The 20935-nt window shown below is 44.0% G+C and overlaps 1 protein-coding gene across 8 annotated transcripts in view; it reads right to left on the bottom strand.

The window, feature by feature from the left end:
• Positions 1–20935, bottom strand: part of rap1gap2a (RAP1 GTPase activating protein 2a) — a 110363-nt gene that overhangs the window by 32462 nt on the left and 56966 nt on the right. For 4 of the 8 annotated variants that reach the window (XM_024444668.2, XM_024444667.2, XM_024444665.2 and 1 more), the window contains one exon: positions 6163–6247. In XM_024444668.2, the coding sequence (XP_024300436.1) occupies positions 6163–6247 (85 nt within the window). Of the gene's footprint in view, positions 1–561; positions 1110–1760; positions 2196–6162; positions 6248–20935 lie in introns of those variants that run through there. The other 4 variants (XM_024444669.2, XM_024444671.2, XM_024444670.2 and 1 more) reach the window with 4 other exon arrangements.

Here is a 20935-nt window from a genome sequence, read left to right as displayed (position 1 = left end):
GGGGCCGAATACTTTCGCAAGGCACTGTATATATATATATATATATATATATTTTATTTTATTTTCTTCTTAAAACTGCATTGTTGGTTAAGGGCTTGTAGGTAAGCATTTCACTGTAAGGTCTACACCTGTTGTATTCGGCACACACAATTTGATTTGATGAGGAACACAATCAACGACATTGTTTGAATCACAGGTTTCAGGTTTCAAGGTTGGCAAGTAGAGCACGCAGACTAAGGCAGTCAAGGCACGACCAAACCAGAAATACACCAGGCAGCGGGAAAGTGCATCTTTTCATACAGTGAGCCTAATGGCATTTAAATGTACTTTTTATGTCATTTTATGCAGACACTAATGACAAAGCTAAACACAAATGCTTTGAAAGGTGTGAGCTTCAAGGAGTCACTCTGACATTAGTGCTGGCCTATCTACACAGGTACTGATAACCCCTTGTCAACGCAGCCATTAAGCCCACGGCAGTACAGCGACATGTTATATCATAGTCGAACACCACCAGCATTACCACTAAACACACCAAGACCTAGAAGACCCATGTCTTACCTTCAGATATACAACCTGGCACTCTGTAAACCAGGAAAAGGATCCATTTCAAAACATCTCTTTACTTTCCCGGGATCCACCTGAGCTCAGGTGAACACGCTAATCCCACAGCTGTGAGTGCAGCGGGAGTTATCGTTTAGTTATTCATTAACCTGCCACAGTGTCCCAAACCCACGTAGCTAGTCCCACAGAGTCAACACAGAGAGGCAGGCTCACGCAGCCCTACAGATGGGCACTGTAACCTTGGTGATTCATCGTCGTCCCCCCGTCTGGGGTGAGAGAACTGCTGAGGGCCACTGGGGGCTGTGGTGGGCCTCCTAGGGGCCAGACGGAGGTCTATCAATCGGACGCCAATCAGAGAGGAACCGTGACCCGGGCGGAGCGCGGACAGGCTGAGAACCAAGGTGTAAAAGATCGGTCTGTCTTCCCCTGCCTCCAAGGCTGGCTCACCACAGAGTCTAGATGTGAAATACCAATCTATCGGTCTGTCTGTGCTGCTCTCTCTCTCTCTCTCTCTCTATCTCTCTCTCTCACCTCTCTCTCTCTTTCTCTCTCTCTCTTTCTCTCTCTCTCTCACCTCTCTCTCTCTTTCTCTCTCTCTCTCTTATCTCCCAGGGCAACCTGCTGCACCCCCGCTGTCCACACCAAGATTAGAGGGAAGGACTGGCACTGGGAGGATTCAAACACCACGGTCTCCGGGCACACAGCCCGTAACCCATATTCACTCACAGCACTAGTGCTGCTTTTCGAGTGTAACACCAGCATTCCACTAGTGTGTAATACCCACCCTGATGTAATGCTAGGGAAATTGTGTTTCCATAGCTAGGGCTGACAGTGAGGCCTTGTGAAGAGCAGAATCAACCACCTCTGCATAATCAAAACACGTGCTTAATGAAGAAGATGTTAAAGTTCCCAAGGTTAGCCTTTGTTATGTAAATGCAGCTGAAAAGGTATCAGTGTCCTGGCTTTGGCCCCAAGTGAGAGCAGGTCCACAGGGGCCATGGCGCAGTGAGACACGGAAACAGAAATGTCTGATCCTTTTGGGTAAAACACTGGCGTAAATTCATTGACGTACCATTGAATAGACTTCAATGTAAAACCTGTCAAACTTGGTCTTACTATCTGCAGATGTTATCACAGGTGCAGTGAAATGTTTGTGTTTCTAGCTCCAACAGTGCAGTGTGTCCCTGGTCTCTTACCGTCAACAGCATAGACACATGCATAATCACTTTTTCTCATCGCAAGCCTTCTTTCATTCACACTGTTTCTGCCTGTGCAGATGTTTCTCTCAAGCAAATGTACCAGTTGTCAGGTATTTACAAATGAAGCAGTCACACGATATTGGAATGCGCTGTCAGTCCTCCTGTAGCACACCACGGCAATACACATTCTGGCTCCTCAGTCGGACGAGAAAAACGCAAAAAACGGTTTCCTCTCTCTCTCTCTCTTCCTCTTGTTTCATGACCTGGTCTTCACCTCCTTCATTTCCTTCATATCTGCCTCAAACAAGCCTTTCTTCAACAACAACATAAACCTCCCTCGTCCTTCCCTTTGTCCTTGGAGAATTAGTGCTCTCTGCTTTCTCTTATTTAACTCAAAGCCCCAAACAGGAGTGTCATGTCCATGTGTTGTTCACTGACTAAGTGGAACAGGTCCTGCCTGTGTGTCTACCCACATTTACTTTCATCCTCATTCACTCTTCTAATTTGAACCTCTGCCTCTGGTTCACGACAAGGAACTACGGAAACGTTTTCAATAAACTATTTACACACTTTAGTTTTGTCTTAGAATGAGTAAGGCTTGAGACTTGGGAGTGGTTCCTTATCAAAATGATTCATTATATAGCAACATGCGCATGTGAGCACACACACACACGCGAAGGACTCTATCAGAGAGGTGTCAGCCTGGCAGGATTGTAGGTAGGTCTGGAACAACAGCAAACATGCTATGCCACACCAGCTACAACCAGTGAGTAGCACAACCCAAGCGGGCTGAATTTGGTGCAGATGATGTCATTTACAACCAGATCACTGAATTGGCAAGCATAGAAATGGAGCACATAGAATAGATCCACTGCTTATCAAATTGGCTTTCAATGAGAATGACAGATCTATAACTCACATTTGAATGTGTCGGGTCGGTCTGTCTTGGGGGTATGGTTCGATGTGGCAGTTACTGATGTTTGTCCCCCATGAGACACCATAGGAACAAAGACCATATTACTTCCTCAACATAGATTCTTTCAGACTATGTAAGATTTTCAATTTCTGCACAACGTGCTGTCTTGTGTGAACAAAGTCAGATCCGCTGCTCTGATGGGCAGGTCTGTCTCTGTCCTGTATGAGTGTTCTGCAATGGGATAGAATAGAGCGCAATCACCACAGATGTGTATCTCGTGTCAATGGACAAGTGACCATTGTCAAAATCAAGACCCAACCCTCAAATAAGTCATGACAACTCACTTGCAAAACTCAGGTTCGGACGAGACTGATTTTCTGAACAAAATTATCCCATTTACACTTTGTAGTCAATTTTGGACCTGATTAAATGTTCCACATAAGCCGTTTTCTATCAGGGAATTTGTTTCTTTCCTTGTAGTTGCTCTTTAAATACCCAGTCAATACCATCACCCTGTGTGTAAATGACTGGTCAATTGATTGATTATAAATCATCCCAAATCAAATCCTATTTTATTTGTTACGCACAGTACACAGTTTACAGCAGGTTTAAAATGTGCAGCTAAATGCTAGAATGCTAGCTCCCTCAATAGTGCAGTACAATAATCAATAACCAATAACAAAGAAACAATTACAAGTAATTGAAGAGGTAGCATGCATAGTAACAGCCTCATACTATTTGTACACTATAGGATATTGCGGTAGGCTGTCATTGTAAATAAGTATTTGTTCTTAACTGACTTGCCTAATTTAATAAAAAATATAACAAATACAAAAAAGATCATTGTTGAGCTCCCCATCTCTGTGCCATACGGATTCCCCCTCCCCTGCTTCACTCTTTCTTCATTTCTCTCTTTCTATGTCTCTGTATGCTACATTTTCTTCACTCTCTCTTTCCTCTTCTCTCCCACTTCCTTGTTTATCTCTCGCCCTCCTCCTTGCAGACTAGAAAAGGGGGGCCAGTCTGTTTCGAGGTGAAACTACACAGCATCCTTCACAGAAAACCATCCATTTCTCTTTTATCGTTTATTCAAATCAACCTTTAAGAGCAGTCTATTCCTCATTTTGGGGAAGAATACATCTCAAAAGACTTATTACAATCAGAGAGCGCTCAGATTCTTTAGCTTTTCACTTCAGATACTTGTTGTCAGACAGTATACTCTCTCTCCCTATATACAGTGGGGCAAAAAAGTATTTAGTCAGCCACCAATTGTGCAAGTTCTCCCACTTAAAAAGACGAGAGAGGCCTGCAATTTTCATCATAGGTACACTTCAACTATGACAGACAAAATGAGAAGAAAAAAAATCCAGAAAATCACATTGTAGGATTTTTAATGAATTTATTTGCAAATGATGGTGGAAAATAAGTATTTGGTCAATAACAAAAGTTTATCTCAATACTTTGTTATATACCCTTTGTTGGCAATGACAGAGGTCAAATGTTTTCTGTAAGTCTTCACAAGGTTTTCACACACTGTTGCTGGTATTTTGGCCCATTCCTCCATGCAGATCTCCTCTAGAGCAGTGATGTTTTGGGGCTGTTGCTGGGCAACATGGACTTTCAACTCCCTCCAAAGATTTTCTATGGGGTTGAGATCTGGAGACTGGCTAGCAACAGTGTGTGAAAACCTTGTGAAGACTTACAGAAAACGTATGACCTCTGTCATGTTTTTGGTTTGTCATTATGGGGTATTGTGTGTTGATTGATGAGGGGGAAAAAACGATTTAATCAATTTTAGAACAAGGGTTGTTATGTAACAAAATGTGGAAAAAGGGAAGGGGTCTGAATACTTTCTGAATGCACTGTATATTTGTTTGTTTTATTTATTTATTTAACCTTTTTTTAACCAGTTAGACCAGTTGAGAACAAGTTCTCATTTACAACTGCAACTTGGCCAAGCAATGCGACACAAACAACACAGAGTTACACATGGGATAAACAAACATACCGTCAATAGCACAACAGACAAATCTATATACAGTGTGTGCAAATGTAGTAAGATTAGGGAGGTAAGGCAAATAAATAGGACATAGTGACGAAATAATGACAATTTAGCATTAACCCTGGAGTGATAGATATGCAAAAGATGAATGTGCAAGTAGAGATACTGGGGTGCAAAAAAGCAAAAAAATAAATAACAATATGGGGATGAGGTAGTTGGGTGGGCTATATACAGATGGGCTGTGTACAGGTGCAATGATTGGTAAGCTGCTCTGACAGCTGACGCTTACAGTTAGTGAGGGAGATATAAGACTCCAGCTTAGGTGATTTTTGCAATTCATTCCAGTCATTGGCAGCAGAGAACTAGAAGGAAAGGCAGCCAAAGAGGAGTTGGTTTGGGGATGACCAGTGAAATATACCTGCTGGAGCACGTGCTATGGGTGGGTGCTGCTATTGTGACTTGTGAGCTGAGATAAGGTGGTGCTTTACCTATCAAAGACTTAGAAATGACCTGGAGCCAGTGGGTCTGGCGGCGAATAGGTAGGGATGGCCAGCCGACTAGAGCATACAGGTCGCAGTGGTGGGTGGTATATGGGGCTTTGGTGACAAAACGGATGGCACTGTGATAGACTACATCCAATTTGCTGAAGAGAGTGTTGGAGGCTATTTTGTAAATTACATTGCTGAAGTCAAGGATCGGTAGGATAGTCAGTTTTACGAGGGTCTGTTAGGCAGCATGAGTGAAGGATGCTTTGTTGCGAAATAGGAAGCTGACTCTAGATGTAATTTTGGATTGGAGATGCTTAATGTGAGTCTGGAAGGAGAGTTTACAGTCTAACCAGATATATATACTGTATAGAAATAAACCCTTACATTAAAATAGTCCACAGAAAGACAAGTGTTGGATCTTATTGAACCTGGCAGCTCTCTCTGCCTCTCTCTACACTTCAGAATGACCTCTAAAGAGTTACCCTCTATGAACAGTTGAACGAAGCCCATCCAGGCCACACAGAGCTGACTTGCTATGCGTCATACACACTATTCCTTTTATAGTGCACTACTTTTGGCAAGGCTCTGGTCAAAAGTAGTGGACTATATAGGGAATAGGATGCCATTTGGGACACAGAAGAGTCTGCTCCCAGGCCCAGTCAGTGTGACGTTCTGTCTGCCACTGACTAAGCTGCCTTATTCCTGTGATGATTGCAACACTAATAGAATACATGTAAATGCTACCGTGGTTCCTCTCAGAGGTGTTCTGATTGGCCAGGTACAGGCAGGTTCAGTGCACTGACACCATTTTCAGTTTTTCACACTGTTGCACAAAGCCAAACAATACCATGCTCACTTGGGTATTTACTTTCCACACTGTCCTATCCAGCACGGTTCAAGCAACTATGGTGGATGGGTAACCAGGCCAGCTTGGCTTGGTAGTGTGAAAATAGTACGATGAGTGAGACGGGCACAAGGTGCTACGTGTCATACCTTCATTGTGGGCGGGGCGGTGCGGGGGGGTGAGGGGGGGCAATCTCCCAAGGGCACGTTGGAGATGGTCAGCAGTTCCTGCTTCCTGGAACACATCAAACACAACAAAGAACATTATAATAAGGCATCATGTCACATACAGGGGATGCAGAGGCACAATGAAGTACACAGGATCGATGCTGCATCACATCTCACCCTATTTCACTGAGATTCTAGGGTGGGAGGTAGATGGGAGAAATGTCATTCCCCTAGACTGCAGCAGCTGGTTGGGCCAGGCCTATTTATAGTCCATGTATATAACTTTGGCTCAGACTTACTACTCCAGTCATGTGGTCAGGAAAACCCCCAAACCCTACTCATACTCCTAGAAGGAGAGAAAGACTAAAGACTAGATCTCCAACATATCCAGCCAACTGAAGTAGTGGGTGTCCAGTGAGGTTGTGGCTCTCTCTCTCTCTCTCTCTCTCTCTCTCTCTCTCTCTCTCTCTCTCTCTCTCTCTCTCTCTCTCTCTCTCTCTCTCTCTCTCTCTCTCTCTCTCTCTCTCTCTCTCTCTCTCTCTCTCTCTCTCTCTCTCTCGACAAATAAAGTTTGATTTTATTTATCTTTAAACAGTTGGAGTATAACAGACTGCAATAAACTCTCTCTGTCCCTCTATCTCTCTCTCCCCCATCTCTCTCTCTCTCCCCATCTCTCTCTCTCTCTCTTTCTCTCTCTCCCCATCTCTCTCTCTTTGGGAGAAGAGGTCTGTGGAGAGTGTATGTAGTAGCCGAGAGGCCCGATAATGACTCACAATCAGATGCTCAGTGACCAGCTGAGGTGGTTGTTGAGAGGCCCCCAGGGGAGTCCGGGGGCTGAGAATGATCACACATTAAGAGGTGTTCATTTATCAAGAGGAGACAGAGTGGGGATTCAGAGGTTGATGTGAGAGACGAGACACACAGGTTTGTAATTAGTAACATTCTCTTGACAGAGTTATGAAGACAGTTATCGAACACTGGATTTCATTCCCAGCCTCTGTTTTCCCCTCTCGTGTGTCAAGTCAGTGTGGTCCAAGCCTTAATGTGGACTGGAGAGACCACACTCATTTAGTTTATTGCAGTTGGTTATACTCCAACTGTTTATACTTATATTTCCCTCACTAACTTTAAACATCAGCTATCTGAGCAGCTAACCGATCGCTGCAGCTGTACATAGCCCATCTGTAAATAGCCCACCCAATCTACCTCATCCCCATATTGTTTTTATTTACTTCTCTGCTCTTTTGCACACCAGTATTTCTACTTGCACATCTCCATCTGCTCATCTACCACTCCAAATTCTAATTACTTCACTACTATGGCCTATTTATTGCCTTACCTCCTCCTCACGCCATTTGCACACACTGTATATAGATTTTTTTTTCTATTGTGTTATCGACTGTACACTTGTTTATTCCATGTGTAACTCTGTGTTGTTGTTTTTGTGGCACTGCTTTGCTTTATCTTGTCTAGGTCGCATCTTACCTGGTTAAATAAAGGTGATCTTTTTTTTAAATAGAAACATTTGAGTTAAGAAAATATTTACTAAATAAACTAACGGAGAAAAGGTAACACAATAAAATATCAATAACAGGGCTATATATACAGGGGGTACCGGTACCGAGTCAATGTGCAGGGGTACAGGTTTGTCGAGGTGATTGAGGTAATATGTACATGTAGGTAGGGGTAAAATGACTATGCATAGATAATAAACAGAGAGTAGCAGGAGCATTAATAAAAAGGGGGAATTTTGGTCAATGCAAATAGTCCGGGTAGCCATTTCATTAGCTGCTCAGCAATCTTATGGCTCGGGGGTAGAATCTGTTAAAGAGCCTTTTGGACCGAGACTTGGCGCTCCGGTACCGCTTGCCGTGCGGTAGCAAGTCTATGACTAGGGTGGCTGGAGTCTTTGGCATTTTCTTGGGCCTTCCTCTGATACCGCCTAGTATAGAGGTCCTGGATGGCAGGAAGCTTGGCCCCAGTAATGCACTGGGCCATACGCACTACCCTCTGTAGAGCCTTGCGGTCGAATGCCGAGCAGTTGCCATACCAGGAGGGGGTGCAACCAGTCAGGATGCTCTCGATGATGCAGCTGTATAACTTTTTGAGGATCTGAGGACCCATGATAAATATTTTTGGTGTCTTGGTGTGTTTCAACCATGATAGTTTGTTGGTGATGTGGACACCAAGGAACTTGAAGCTCTCAACCTGCTCCACTACAGCCCAGTCAATGAGAATGGGGGCGTGCTCGGCCCTTCTTTTCCTGTAGCCCACGATCATCTCCTTAGTCTTGATCACGTTGAGGGAGAGGTTGTTGTCCTGGCACCACACTGCCAGGTCTCTGACCTCTTCCCTCTAGGCTGTCTCATCATGGTCGGTGATCAGGCCTACTGTTGTATCGTCTACAAACTTAATGATGGTGTTGGAGTTGTGCTTGGCCACGCAGTCATAGGTGAACAGGTAGTACCTTAGGGGACTAAGAACACACCCCTGAGATGCCCTGTTTAGGATCAGCGTGGCAGATGTGTTGTTGCCTACCCTTACCACCTGAGGGTGGCCCGTCAGGAAGTCCAAGATCCAGTTGCAGAGGGAGGTGTTTAGTCCCCGGGTCTTTAGCTTAGTGATGAGCTTTGAGGGCACTATGGTGTTGAACTCTGAGCAGTAGTCAATGAACAGCATTCTCGTGTAGGTGTTCCTTTTGTCCAGGTGGGAAAGGGCAATGTGTATAGCAATAGAGATTCCATCATCTGTGGATATGTTGGGGCGGTGTTTTGAATTGGAGTGGGTCTAGGGTTCTTGGATAATGGTGTTGATGTGAGCCATGACCAGCCGTTCAAAGGACTTCATGGCTACAGACGTGAGTGCTTCTTGTCAGTAGTCATTTAGGCAGGTTGCCTTGGTGTTCTTGGGCACAGGGACTATGGTGGTCTGCTTGAAACATGTAGGTATTACAGACTCGGTCAGGGACAGGTTGAAAATGTCAGTGAAGACACTTGCCAGTTGGTCAGCGCATGCTCAGAGTACAAGTCCTTGTAATCCATATGGCCCTGCGGCTTTGTGAATGTTGACCTGTATAAAAGGTCTTACTCACATCGTTTACGGAGAGCGCGATCACACAGTCGTCCAGAACAGCTGGTGCTCTCATGCATGCTTCAGCATTTCTTCCCCTGAAGGTGCACATAGAAGTAATTTAGCTCGTCTGGTAGGTTCGTGTCACTGGGCAACTCGCATCTAGGCTTCCCTTTGTAGTTCGTAATAGTTTGCAAGCCCTGCCACATCTGACGAGCGTCTGAGCCGGAGTAGTATTATTCAATCTTAATCTTGTATTAACGCTTTGCCTGTTTGATGGTTCGTCGGAGGGCATAGCGGGATTTCTTATAAGCGTCCGGGTTAGAGTCCCACTCCTTGAAAGCGGCAGTTCTACCCTTTAGCTCAGTGCGAATGTTGCCTGTAATCCATGGCTTCTGGTTGGGGTATGTACGTATGGTTACAATGGGGATGATGTCATCGATGCACTTATTGATGAAGCCAGTGACTCATGTGGTACACTCCTCAATGCCCTCGGATTAATCCTGGAACACATTCCAGTCTGTGCTGAGATCTGCGACATCTGACCACTTCCATATTGAGAGTCACTGGTGCTTCCTGCTTTAGTTTTGCTTATAAGCATGAATTAGGAGGATACAATTATGGTCAGATTTGCCAAATGGAGGGTGAGGGAGAGCTTTGTAGGCATCTCTGTATGTGGAGTAAAGGTGATCTAGAGTTTTTTTCCTCTGGTTGCATATGACATGCTGGTAGAAATTAGGTAAAACTGATTTAAGTTTTCTTGCATTAAAGTCCCCGGCCACTAGGAACATTTTCTGGATGAGCATTATGGCATTATACAGATCATTGAATGCGCCAACATTGGTTTGTGATGGTAAATAGGCAGCTACGAAAAATATAGATGAAAACTCTTGGTAAATAGTGTGGTCTACAGCTTATCATGAGATACCTAGGCGACCAAAACCTCAAGACTTCTTTAATATTAGATTCTGCGCACCAGCTGTTATTGACAAATAGACATAGACCACCACCTCTTGTCTTCTCTGAGGTAGCTGTTCTGCCTTGCCGATGCACAGAAAACCCAGCAAACTGTATATTATCCATGTCATCGTTCAGTCACAACTCAGTGAAACATAAGATAATACAGTTGTTAATGTCCTGTTGGTAGGATAGTCTTGAACGGAGCTCATCCAGTTTATTTTCCAATGATTGCACGTTTGCCAATAGGACGGATGGTAGCGGCGGGTTACCCACTCGCCTACAAATTCTCACAAGGCACCCGGATCTGCGTCCCCTGTATTGAAGTCTCTTCATGTGAATGACAGGGATTTGAGCCTGGTCTGGTATCAGCAGTAAATCCTTCGCGTCTGACTAATTAAACAAAAAATATTTGTCCAGTTCGAGGTGAGAAATCGCTGTTCTGATATCCAGAAGTTATTTTCAGTCATAAGAGACGGTGGCAGAAACATTAAGTACAAAATAAGAGACAAACAACGTGAAAAAACACACAAAATAGCAAAATAGGTTCGGAGTAAAACGGCAGCTATCCCCTATGGCGTCATTCCTTAGCTAGCAGCTAAAATAAATGGTAAAAAATACTATAGAATTAAGATAACAACACATGCAAAAGGTTTGTAGGACATTCTTCCCGAATATCAGTACTCAATATCAATACCAGAAGAAACTTGATGGGAAGAAAAACCTCAAAAGCACAATGACAACATCATCAAAAGGCTAATTTATTGCAGGAGGAAATTCTACCTGAGATCAATAGTGGATATCAATATCAGAGAGATACATAACATGCAGTGCTGTATCTCCATCTGCTTCACAGTAAGTGGAACAAGGAGAGCAGCATGCAACTTATTTCTCTGGTATTTGGGAACTAATTCAGCCGTCTCGCCATTGGACAATGTAATAGCTTCAATGTGTGAAAGTAACATGCTCACGCCACAGTGTTCAAAGGAAACAAGAAAGCACTTGACTACATTTGACTGCTGATCTTTCCATTCTGAAAGAGAAACATGCTGCAAAGAATAGCCAGCTCTGGCTTCTTCCCTCTTTCTCTCACTCCCTCTCTCTTTTTCTTTCTTCCTCTGAAACCCCCTCTTTCTCTTACTCTCTTACTTCTTCTCTTCCTCTTTCTCTCACTCCCTTGTTCTTTGAGCTGTTAGTATGAGCACCGGGCCCGGTGAGCGGAGTGCTGGAAACAAGTGGTCATGCCCCAGACTTTGCCTTCCAGTGGCCCAGCCATCCCAGGCTTCTCCAATGCTTTCCATAGGGTCAGCCCTAAGTACCAACACAATGTAGCACTGTCTCAAGATGTTGCTAGCAGTTAACACTGAGCCAATGGTGGACACAAACTAAACAGAATACAAGTACAAGCAGGAGAAGTTGGCTTCCTTCCCCAGTTTACGCAGTTGACAGAGATACACAGAGTGTACATAGCAACTGCTACAGCTCCAGAGAAACATATTATTAGAAAATGTCAATTTCCAGACTCCAAACTTTTGTAGCTCAGAGCTGACCTGAGTGGAAAACTTTGTTCAGACCCTTGCCCCTGGGGCTGGTCACTGTTGTCTGGGCTTAGCTTTAATAACGGCCAAGTCTCAACATACACACACACATACACACAAACACACACATACACACAAACACACAAACACATACACACACACTGCTCCCAGACAGAGACAGTGTGTGTTTGAGACAGTGTGTGAGAGACAGTGGTGGTCTTTCCTTGCTGCCTGTCTCGGTGGTACTAATGAAACAGGTCCTACGTCACCGTGAATGGCTCTCTCTCCGGGAGGGGTGGAGCGAAGGAGGGAGACGCAGCATGACAAAGGAAAACAGAAGGGAGAGAGAGAGAGAGAGAGAGAGAGAGAGAGAAAGAGAGAGAGAGAGAGAGAGAGAGAAAGAGAGAGAGAAAGAGAGAGAGAGAAAGAGAGAGAGAGAGAGAGAGAGAGAGAGAGAGAGAGAGAGAGAGAGAGAAAGAGAGAGAGAGAGAGAGAGAGAGAGAGAGAGAGAAAGAGACAGAGAAAGAGAGAGAGAGAGAGAGAGAGAGAGAGAGAGAGAGAGAGAAAGAGAGAGAGAGAGAGAGAGAGAGGGAGAGAGAGAGAGAGAGAGAGAGAGGGAGAGAAAAGAGACAGAGAAAGAGAGAGAGAGAGAGAGAGAGAGAGAGAGAGAGAGAGAAAAAATAGGCCTGATAGTGAATGGGAAGGTTAAAGCTAGAGATTATTTTGAGCACTAACACTTTGACAACCACACACACGAACGAACGCAGACACACACACGAACGAACGCAGACACACACAAACCAGACAATTAATAAATAAAAGTGTGTGGACTCAGGCCTCCCGAGTGGTGCAGCGGTCTCAGGCACTGCATCGCAGTGCTAGCTGCATTACTACACACCATGGATGTGGTGCAGCCGGCCATGACCGGGAGACCCATGAGCCGGCACACAATTGGCCCAGCGTTGTCCGGGTTAGGGGAGGGTTTGGCCGGCTGGGATGTTCTTGTCCCATCGCGCTCTAGCGACTCCTGTTGCGTGCCGGGTGCAGTGCATGCTGACACGGTCACCAGGTGTAAGGCGTTTCCTCCGACACATTGGTGCAGCTGGCTTCAAGGGTTAAGCGTGCATTGTGTCAAGAAGCAGTGTGGCTTGGCTGGGTTGTGTTTCGGAGGACGCATGGCCCTCGACCTTCGGCTCTCCCGAGTCCATACGGGAGTTGCAGCGATGGGACATGACTGTAACTACCAATTGGGGAGAAAAAGGGGGGTAAGACAAAAATAAGAGAATGGAGATAATGATATGCCCTAGGATTAGAGGTCGACCGTAACAATCGGAAATCGGTATTTTTGGGCGCCGATTTGCTGATTTTTTTAATTTATAAAATAAAATAAATGTATACCTTTATTTAACTAGGCAAGTCAGTTCAGAACACATTCTTATTTTCAATGACGGCCTAGGAACGGTGGGTTAACTGCCTCGTTCAGGGGCAGAACGACAGATTTTCACCTTGTCAGCTCGGGGGATCCAATCTTGCAACCTTACAGTTAACTAGTCCAACGCAATAATGACCTGCGTCTCTCTCGTAGCACTCCACAAGGAGACTGCCTGTCACGAGAATGCAGTAAGCCAAGGTAAGTTGCTAGCTAGCATTAAACTTATCTTATAAAAAACAAGCAATCATAATCACTAGTTAACTACACATGGTTGATGATATTACTAGATATTATCTAGCGTGTCCTGCGTTGCATATAATCTGACTGAGCATACAAGCATACAAGTATTTAAGTATCTGACTGAGCGGTGGTAGGCAGAAGCAGGCGTGTAAATATTCATTCAAACAGCACTTTTGTGCGTTTTGCCAGCAGCTCTTCGTTGTGCATCAAGCATTTTATGTTTATGACTTCAAGCCTATCAACTCCAGAGATGAGGCTGGTGTAACCGAAGTGAAATGGCTAGTTAGTTAGCGGGCGCTAATAGCGTTTCAAACGTCACTCGCTCTCAGCCTTCTAGTAGTTGTTCCCCTTGCTCTGCATGGGTAACGCTGCTTCGATGGTGGCTGTTGTCGTTGTGTTGCTGGTTTGAGCCCAGGGAGGAGAGAGGAGAGGGACGGAAACTATACTGTTACACTGGCAATACTAAAGTGCCTATAAGAACATCTAATAGTCAAAGGTTAATGAAATACAAATGGTATAGAGGGAAATAGTCCTATAATTCCTATAATAACTACAACCTAAAACTTCTTACCTGGGAATATTGAAGACTCATGTTAAAAGGAACCACCAGCTTTCATATGTTCTCATGTTCTGAGCAAGGAACTGAAACGTTAGCTTTCTTACATAGCACATATTGCACTTTTACTTTCTTCTCCAACACTTTGTTTTTGCATTATTTAAACCAAATTGAACATGTTTCATTATTTAATTGAGGCTAAATTGATTTTATTGATGTATTATATTAAGTTAAAATAAATGTTCATTCAGTATTGTTGTAATTGTCATTATTACAAATAAATAAATAAAACAATCGGCCGATTAATCAGTATCGGCTTTGAAAAATCATAATCGGTCGACCTCTACCTAGGATATGTCGCCTATCTTGTATCGCCCAATAAACACCCTTCATTATCTTGCCTAACTCTTTCACAATCATCACCCAACTCCTTCTTTATTGTTTTTAATTGGACCAGATTCAATTCTAATTACATCTGTTTACCTAACGTTCCACCAACATGCCTCCATGTTTCACATACTGATTACACCCTGGAGAGATGACAGGCACTGCACACAGTGTACTGTACCTGCCTCAGCTAAAATCAACACATAAACAGGGGAGGGGGAAGGGAAGGGGGAGGGAGTGAGGAGGAGAGAGTGAGAGAGAGTTCATTTTTTATTGTTTATTTCACTTTTGTTTATTATCCATTTCTTGCTTTGACAATGTAAACATGTTTCCTTAAGCTGAATTGAAATTGAGAGGGGGATAGGGAGAGAGTGAGAGAGAGAAAGAGAGAGGGCGCACAGGGGAAAGAGACAGGAGATGGGGGGAGGGAAGGGAGGGAGGGAGGGAGGGAGGGAGGGAGGGAGGGAGGGAGGGAGGGAGGGAGGGAGGGAGGGAGGGAGGGAGGGAGGGAGGGAGGGAGGGAGGGAGGGAGGGAGGGAGGGAGGGAGGGAAAGAGATGGAGGGATGGAGGGAGGGATGGAGGGAGGGAGAGAGGGAGCGAGAGAGGGAGGGAGGGAGGACAATGGCCCCTAATTGTGATGTTCTATTTCCAGCCAGATACAGATATTTGTTTACGAAACTCAATAATGAAGTTGATGATACCCCAGAATTACAATTACAGAAGCCCAATCATTCCTCTAATGAACTTAACATGTGGCCTATTAGACAGCAAAAACAAAAATGAGGAAATACATTAATCTGCCAGCAGGACATCAGGGCTGAGAGGAATCAGGTGCAACCCGTCCATTAGCGCAGGGTTTCCCTCTCCTCGCCTCCCGGACATTTCACATTTTTGTTTAAACCCTAAACTGGCACACCTAATAATTCAATTAGTCAAAGGCTTGATGATTAGTTCACTAACGTCTGCGGAGGACAGAGGAGAGTCTAGCACACTGCCCAACCTTTTAACTGTCTGTATGCTGGACATAAGCAGCATCAGCCTTTAGACTGAGCCATCAAGTTAACGATCATCATCATCATCATTATCATTCACCATGGCAGACATAGCTGGCATACATAGCTGCATCAATCAGAACCATGGCAGAGTACTCTACAGTATGTATAAATTATGCACTGACATAGCCCTGTATCAATAGGAGATCTGCCCGGTGTAAAAATAGTAGTGAGGATGGATGTGCTTGTTCCTCCCATCTATCCTAGCAGATCAGCAGATCAGTCCAGCGCCACGGACAGTCAGACACAGACCAATGGTTTAATGTAATGAACGTCAGTGTGTGAGGTGTTGAATGGGCTACATTCTGCAGGCTGGGATGATGGCTCATGACTCCCAGTATGTAGCTAACACAAGTGAAGTGGCCCTTTGAAGGAACCCTTACCTCAGCACTGGCCACAGGGGAGTCAGTAGCTAATCATATACCTCTAAAATGTTAGCACACTATGGTGGCAGTAGTCAATCAGGACCCTTTAATTTTCAGGTATATGGGAACAGTAGTTTAACAAGGATTAGTGGCCTCCACAAAGGGTTAAGGGGAGCCAATAAGCCCAGTGGCACATTGAAGGCCTCTTACCTATTCACTGGGCACTGTGGGGCTAATAGCCTGCAAGGAACCCTATAATACTAGCATATACAGTAGTAGCCTGGGGGGACCAGTAGCCAGACAAGGACCTCTCATCTCCACATAGGCTACTGGGGTCCAGTTGCTCATAAACCATAAGGAATCCCATAGGCACCCAGGTAACTGAAGAGGTCAAGAGGGCTACTTCCTGTTTCCTGCTGGGACTCACTCCCAACTGGGCACAGTCAGTTCAACGTCTAGTTTTGATTTACATTTGGTTGAGTTGCCAAGTAACGTGAATTCAAAGTGAAATCAACCAAAAATGTCACCGTCATTGGATTTAGGTTAAAATGGTGAAAAAAAATACTAAATTCCCTTACGTTGATGACTTTTTGCAAATCCAATTAGTTTTCCACGTTGATTCAACATCATCACATCTAATTTTGGGGTTGAAATGAAATGGAAACAACGTTGATTGAACCAGTTTTTGCCCAGTGGGTCAGATGGATATAAAGGCTATTTATAGATAAAGGGGTCAAAGAGTGGAGAGTGGAGCCCAGCCAGTCTACCGAAAGGCTGAGGAACACATGTACACACACACCTTGCTGGCAGAGTCCTAGAGAATGGAGGGTATACTGCGAGAGATTGATTTGTTCTCCCAAATGAAACCTGAATAAAGTTGGGAAAAGAATTACTGCCGCGGCAACAAAATCGAAAAAGGGAAAAATCAATCGCAGAACACTGTGTAAACACTTTGATTGACCAAACCTTGCTGAGATAAAGACCTCTTAGAAAGGCACCTTCTCTCAGTACGGAATCCCAAACTCAATAAGAAGAGCAGTGCTGTGGACTCCAGGGGCTTGTATTCATAAAGCGTCTCAGATAAGGATCGCTGATCTAGGATCAGGTGCCCCTGCGTCCGTGTAATATTATTCACTAAGATGAAAAAAGGCTAAACTGATCCGAGATCAGCAATCCTTCTCTGAGATGCTTAATGAATGTGGGCCCAGATCTCAAAGGGAAGAAGCAGACAGCTGCCATCGCTGATGGCATTCTGTAATGGGTAGTCTTAACAGTCAGCATTTCTATATAGCATGCACACACAAATGAAATCAAAACCGCCTGACGATAACATAATATCCCCTTGCCTCATCTCCAGATCACAACGTAAGCGGAGATACACTGTGTATATGAAGCCTTCGATCCGGTTGTATTACCAGACTGATTACGTTCAGCACAGGAAACTGCTGGGAGGAGAATCGACATCGAACCACACAATCACGGGATAACTGCATTAATGCCAGAGCCGATACAGATGATTCATATCAAAATCATCTTTCACTGACTCCGGACCAGTACACGCACTCCTCCAGGCCAGTGAATACAACCATTGGTGTTGGAACAGGGTGGTCGAATCCTTCTCCTGGAGCTCTACCCTCCTGTAGGTTTTCACTCCAACCCCAGGTGTTACTAACCTGATTCATCTTATCAACCAGCTAATTATTAGAATCAGGTGTACTAGATTAGGGTTGGAGCAAAAACCTACAGGACGGTAGCGCTCCAGAAACAGGGTTGGGCAGTCCTGTCTAAGAGGAAACCATGTGCCTTGTATCGAAAATTAGATCGTTTTTAAAGGCACAGTGCGGTAAAAAATAGATTTTCTTGTGTTTTATATATATATTTCCACACTATGAGGTTAGAATTAGGGCTGTTAAGGTGACCGTATTACCGCCACATCGGCGGTCACAAGTCATAACGGCAGTCAAATTCCATGTGACCGTTTAGTCACGGTGATTAGGCTTCTCCCAGCTCTGATGGTCCTGGCGGTCATTAGTAGCCGACCAACCGTTTTAATTACCTGGTACTCAGTACTCTATTGTCCCTCTAATCACGCTGACATCAATGCAAATGTAATCAAAAAACGAATCAAACACAAACACATGAGAGCCCATGAGCTCATGTTGCGCAACATTTCTAAAGGCTATGCAATTGCGGGAGAAGAGTGATGGCCTCTATTAAAAAGAGGAGGCTCCCATCAGCTTTCTATAGGCTAGGCCTACTATATTTATTTCTCAACTTTCATAACATTAAGCACATTGCTTCTCTTTTCAACAGGAGTATAGTAAATCAAGAATAGTCTGACGGGAGACAATATTAGCCTATCACTGAATGATGAATGATGCCCATCTTGTGTGCAGTAAGGCAAGAAATAGAGTATGCCTTTTTGCGACTTTTTCAAATCATAGTTGCACACCTCATGTAGCCTGCTTTACAACCGGTGTAGACCCTAACTGAATAGAATAGTTCAGCTTCAGTACTGTGGGGGGATAGTAGACTGGCATAGCCTAGTGCTTTTGCTGTTCGTTTTGCTACTCATCTTGTTGGCTGACGAAAAGTAAATGTGGACAGTTCTTCCAATATCTTCAATATGCACCTCGGAATTGGATAAGGCCGCTCGCAGTTGCGTCCCTGATGTGTCTGTCTTCACTTGTATCCTGTGAAAAAGACCCGGTCACCTGACGGAGAGCCATGTGAGTGCTGGGAGCAGGGAATTATAATTAATATATTCAGCCCAAGGGCACAACCGCCACTGGCCGCCAAAGGCATGTATTTTATAGGGGGCATTACAGCCACACGAAGGGGATGCCGGCGGGAAATTCGAGGCATTGTCACGTGCTTGATGAAGTGTGTACAACCGGCATAAAAAAAAAACTAAGCAGAGATCAAGAACTTTTATGCGACTTTTTTCAAATCTTCATTAGAGTCGCATCATGCAGCCTTACAATGTATTAAACATCAAAACCCTAATGTTTGTATCACAACTAAAGTTACATAAATAACTCACCATGAAGTATATGGGAGTATCTGTTTCTTTGGTACCGCTCAACACAGAATAGCCGCATGTGTTCACTCCCTCAAATCGTTTGGAGAAGATATCCTTTCTATTTTATTCAGCTATGTTTAATTGTATTCTTCATACTGTAAAATAACGCCACGAAATTCTAAGCTAATCTTGTCTGCTAAATGAACTAGCGTTGCCCACAGCCATTTGGCATAGCCAGATCAGGACCCTAACATAAGGACAACTCAGAGTATGCTATTCTGTTCTTCTGAAATGGACGACATTTTCTTCATATCATGTTTCTTTAGACCTGTCTAAAATAAATCATGGATGTATTGTGAAGGTGTAGGCTATATTACATGGATTTATACTCTTTAAAATGTAGATGTTCCAAAGGTCTGCATCAGTAGCTTGTAGTCTATGCATGGAAGCCAGGAGATGCTAAATGGGTTTATGTTAAATAACGGACAATTACCGTGAGGTCGGCAGTTATTTGCTTGACGATCACCAGCTGACGGACTTTCATGACTGCCACAGCCCTAGTTGGAATAATACTGTGAAATTGTGAAAATTATGGAAATGACTTTTTAATGTAAGAGCTGTTTGAAAAGACCACCTGAAATGTCTCCCTGTTTTGGTGGGATGGTGTTTTGGCCTGCCTCCTGCCTATTGACATCACCAGGCGGTAAATTAGTTAATAGACCAATAAGAAAGAGAGTTCCAAACCTCTCTACCAATAACAGCTAGTTTTCAGTTTTCCCCTCCCCACTCAGACCACTCCCAGACAGGCAGTAGTAGCAACATTCTGGTTTGAGAAATGTCTATTTGATAAAAAAATTTAAAAAACATTTTAATTGAAAACAATCACAGTAAGATACTTTATTGTTACCTAGAAATTGATTTGATATTGAGATAAAATAAACGACTGCTTTGGAACTTTAAGAGTTGGCTTTGAGTATTGAATTGGCTTTGAGTATTGAATTGGCTTTGAGTATTGAATTGGCTTTGAGTATTGATGTGTTGTGTGCATTAGAGTTAGGGATGTGTGACAGGGAAATTAGGACAGAACACACATGAAAACGCACTCTCTTGCTGTCAGACACAAATACACATTTTTGGCATGAGCACACACACACACACACACACACACACACACACACACACACACACTCACACAAATGTACGTACGCACGCACGCAAGCAAGTACGCACACACACAAAATAATTGTCAGAACTCTCTACTGCACAGAGAAGCACCATAAACACAGACTCAAACAGCTGAATCATGACCACCCTCACGCCTGTTCTATGTGACAAGGTGAGAGCCCCTTGAGAACAACACGTAGTTGTCCTGAACTGAGAGGCACAGCCTTCTGAATGAAGGGAACAGAGCACGCTCTGTTGGCCTGTTATAGACAGACCCTTCAAGGTCAGGAAGTTAGAGGGGACCAAAGGGTGTTAGGGTGCCAGGCCCTTCCAGAACTCACAGAGGAGCTATGGGTTTCATTGCTGACATCATAAAGATTTACATTAATACTGTAAAAATACTGCAACAACTTTATTGATATTGAGATCTACTGTCATAAAAACATTCCTTAACTGACACGAAAATGTTGTACAGAAAAGTGGTGATTTTCCCTGTTGACTTCATAAAGGCTTCCAGTTTAACAGCTGTATTTATATGGAGGTCTATTAAAGCGCCATAAAAGTACTCTGCAACTGATAATTATTGCCATCAAAGAAGATTTTCATGCCGACTAACATTTCAGAACCTCGAGCACTTTACTATAAAAGCCTTCCACTGACGTTCTGGATTACGCTGTGCCAAGAAAACAAGGGCAGAAATGACTTGGCAAGCCTTCACATCTTTTAAAAAAATTCTCCAGAGCAGATAACATAAAGAGGGAAACCTGTTGAGGTTAAATTGGATTCTCCCTTCTTTCTGTGGTAGACGTCTTCTGCCTCACTTCTCGTTCCCCCGGCTCCTCCCCTTATTTTCCTCAGTCCCTTGCTCTCAACCACCCACTGTGAGGGTAAACAGGCCAGGTGTTTCTGTAAGTCAACACCAGTAAAGGTCTCCCCCTCTCTGGGCTCTGGTCCAACCCCATACTGTTATAA

The sequence above is a fragment of the Oncorhynchus tshawytscha genome, linkage group LG14, assembly GCF_018296145.1.
Source record: "Oncorhynchus tshawytscha isolate Ot180627B linkage group LG14, Otsh_v2.0, whole genome shotgun sequence".
NCBI lineage: Eukaryota > Metazoa > Chordata > Actinopteri > Salmoniformes > Salmonidae > Oncorhynchus > Oncorhynchus tshawytscha.
Note: the sequence above shows the minus strand (reverse complement) of the source record. Positions and strands in the feature narration are given on the sequence as shown.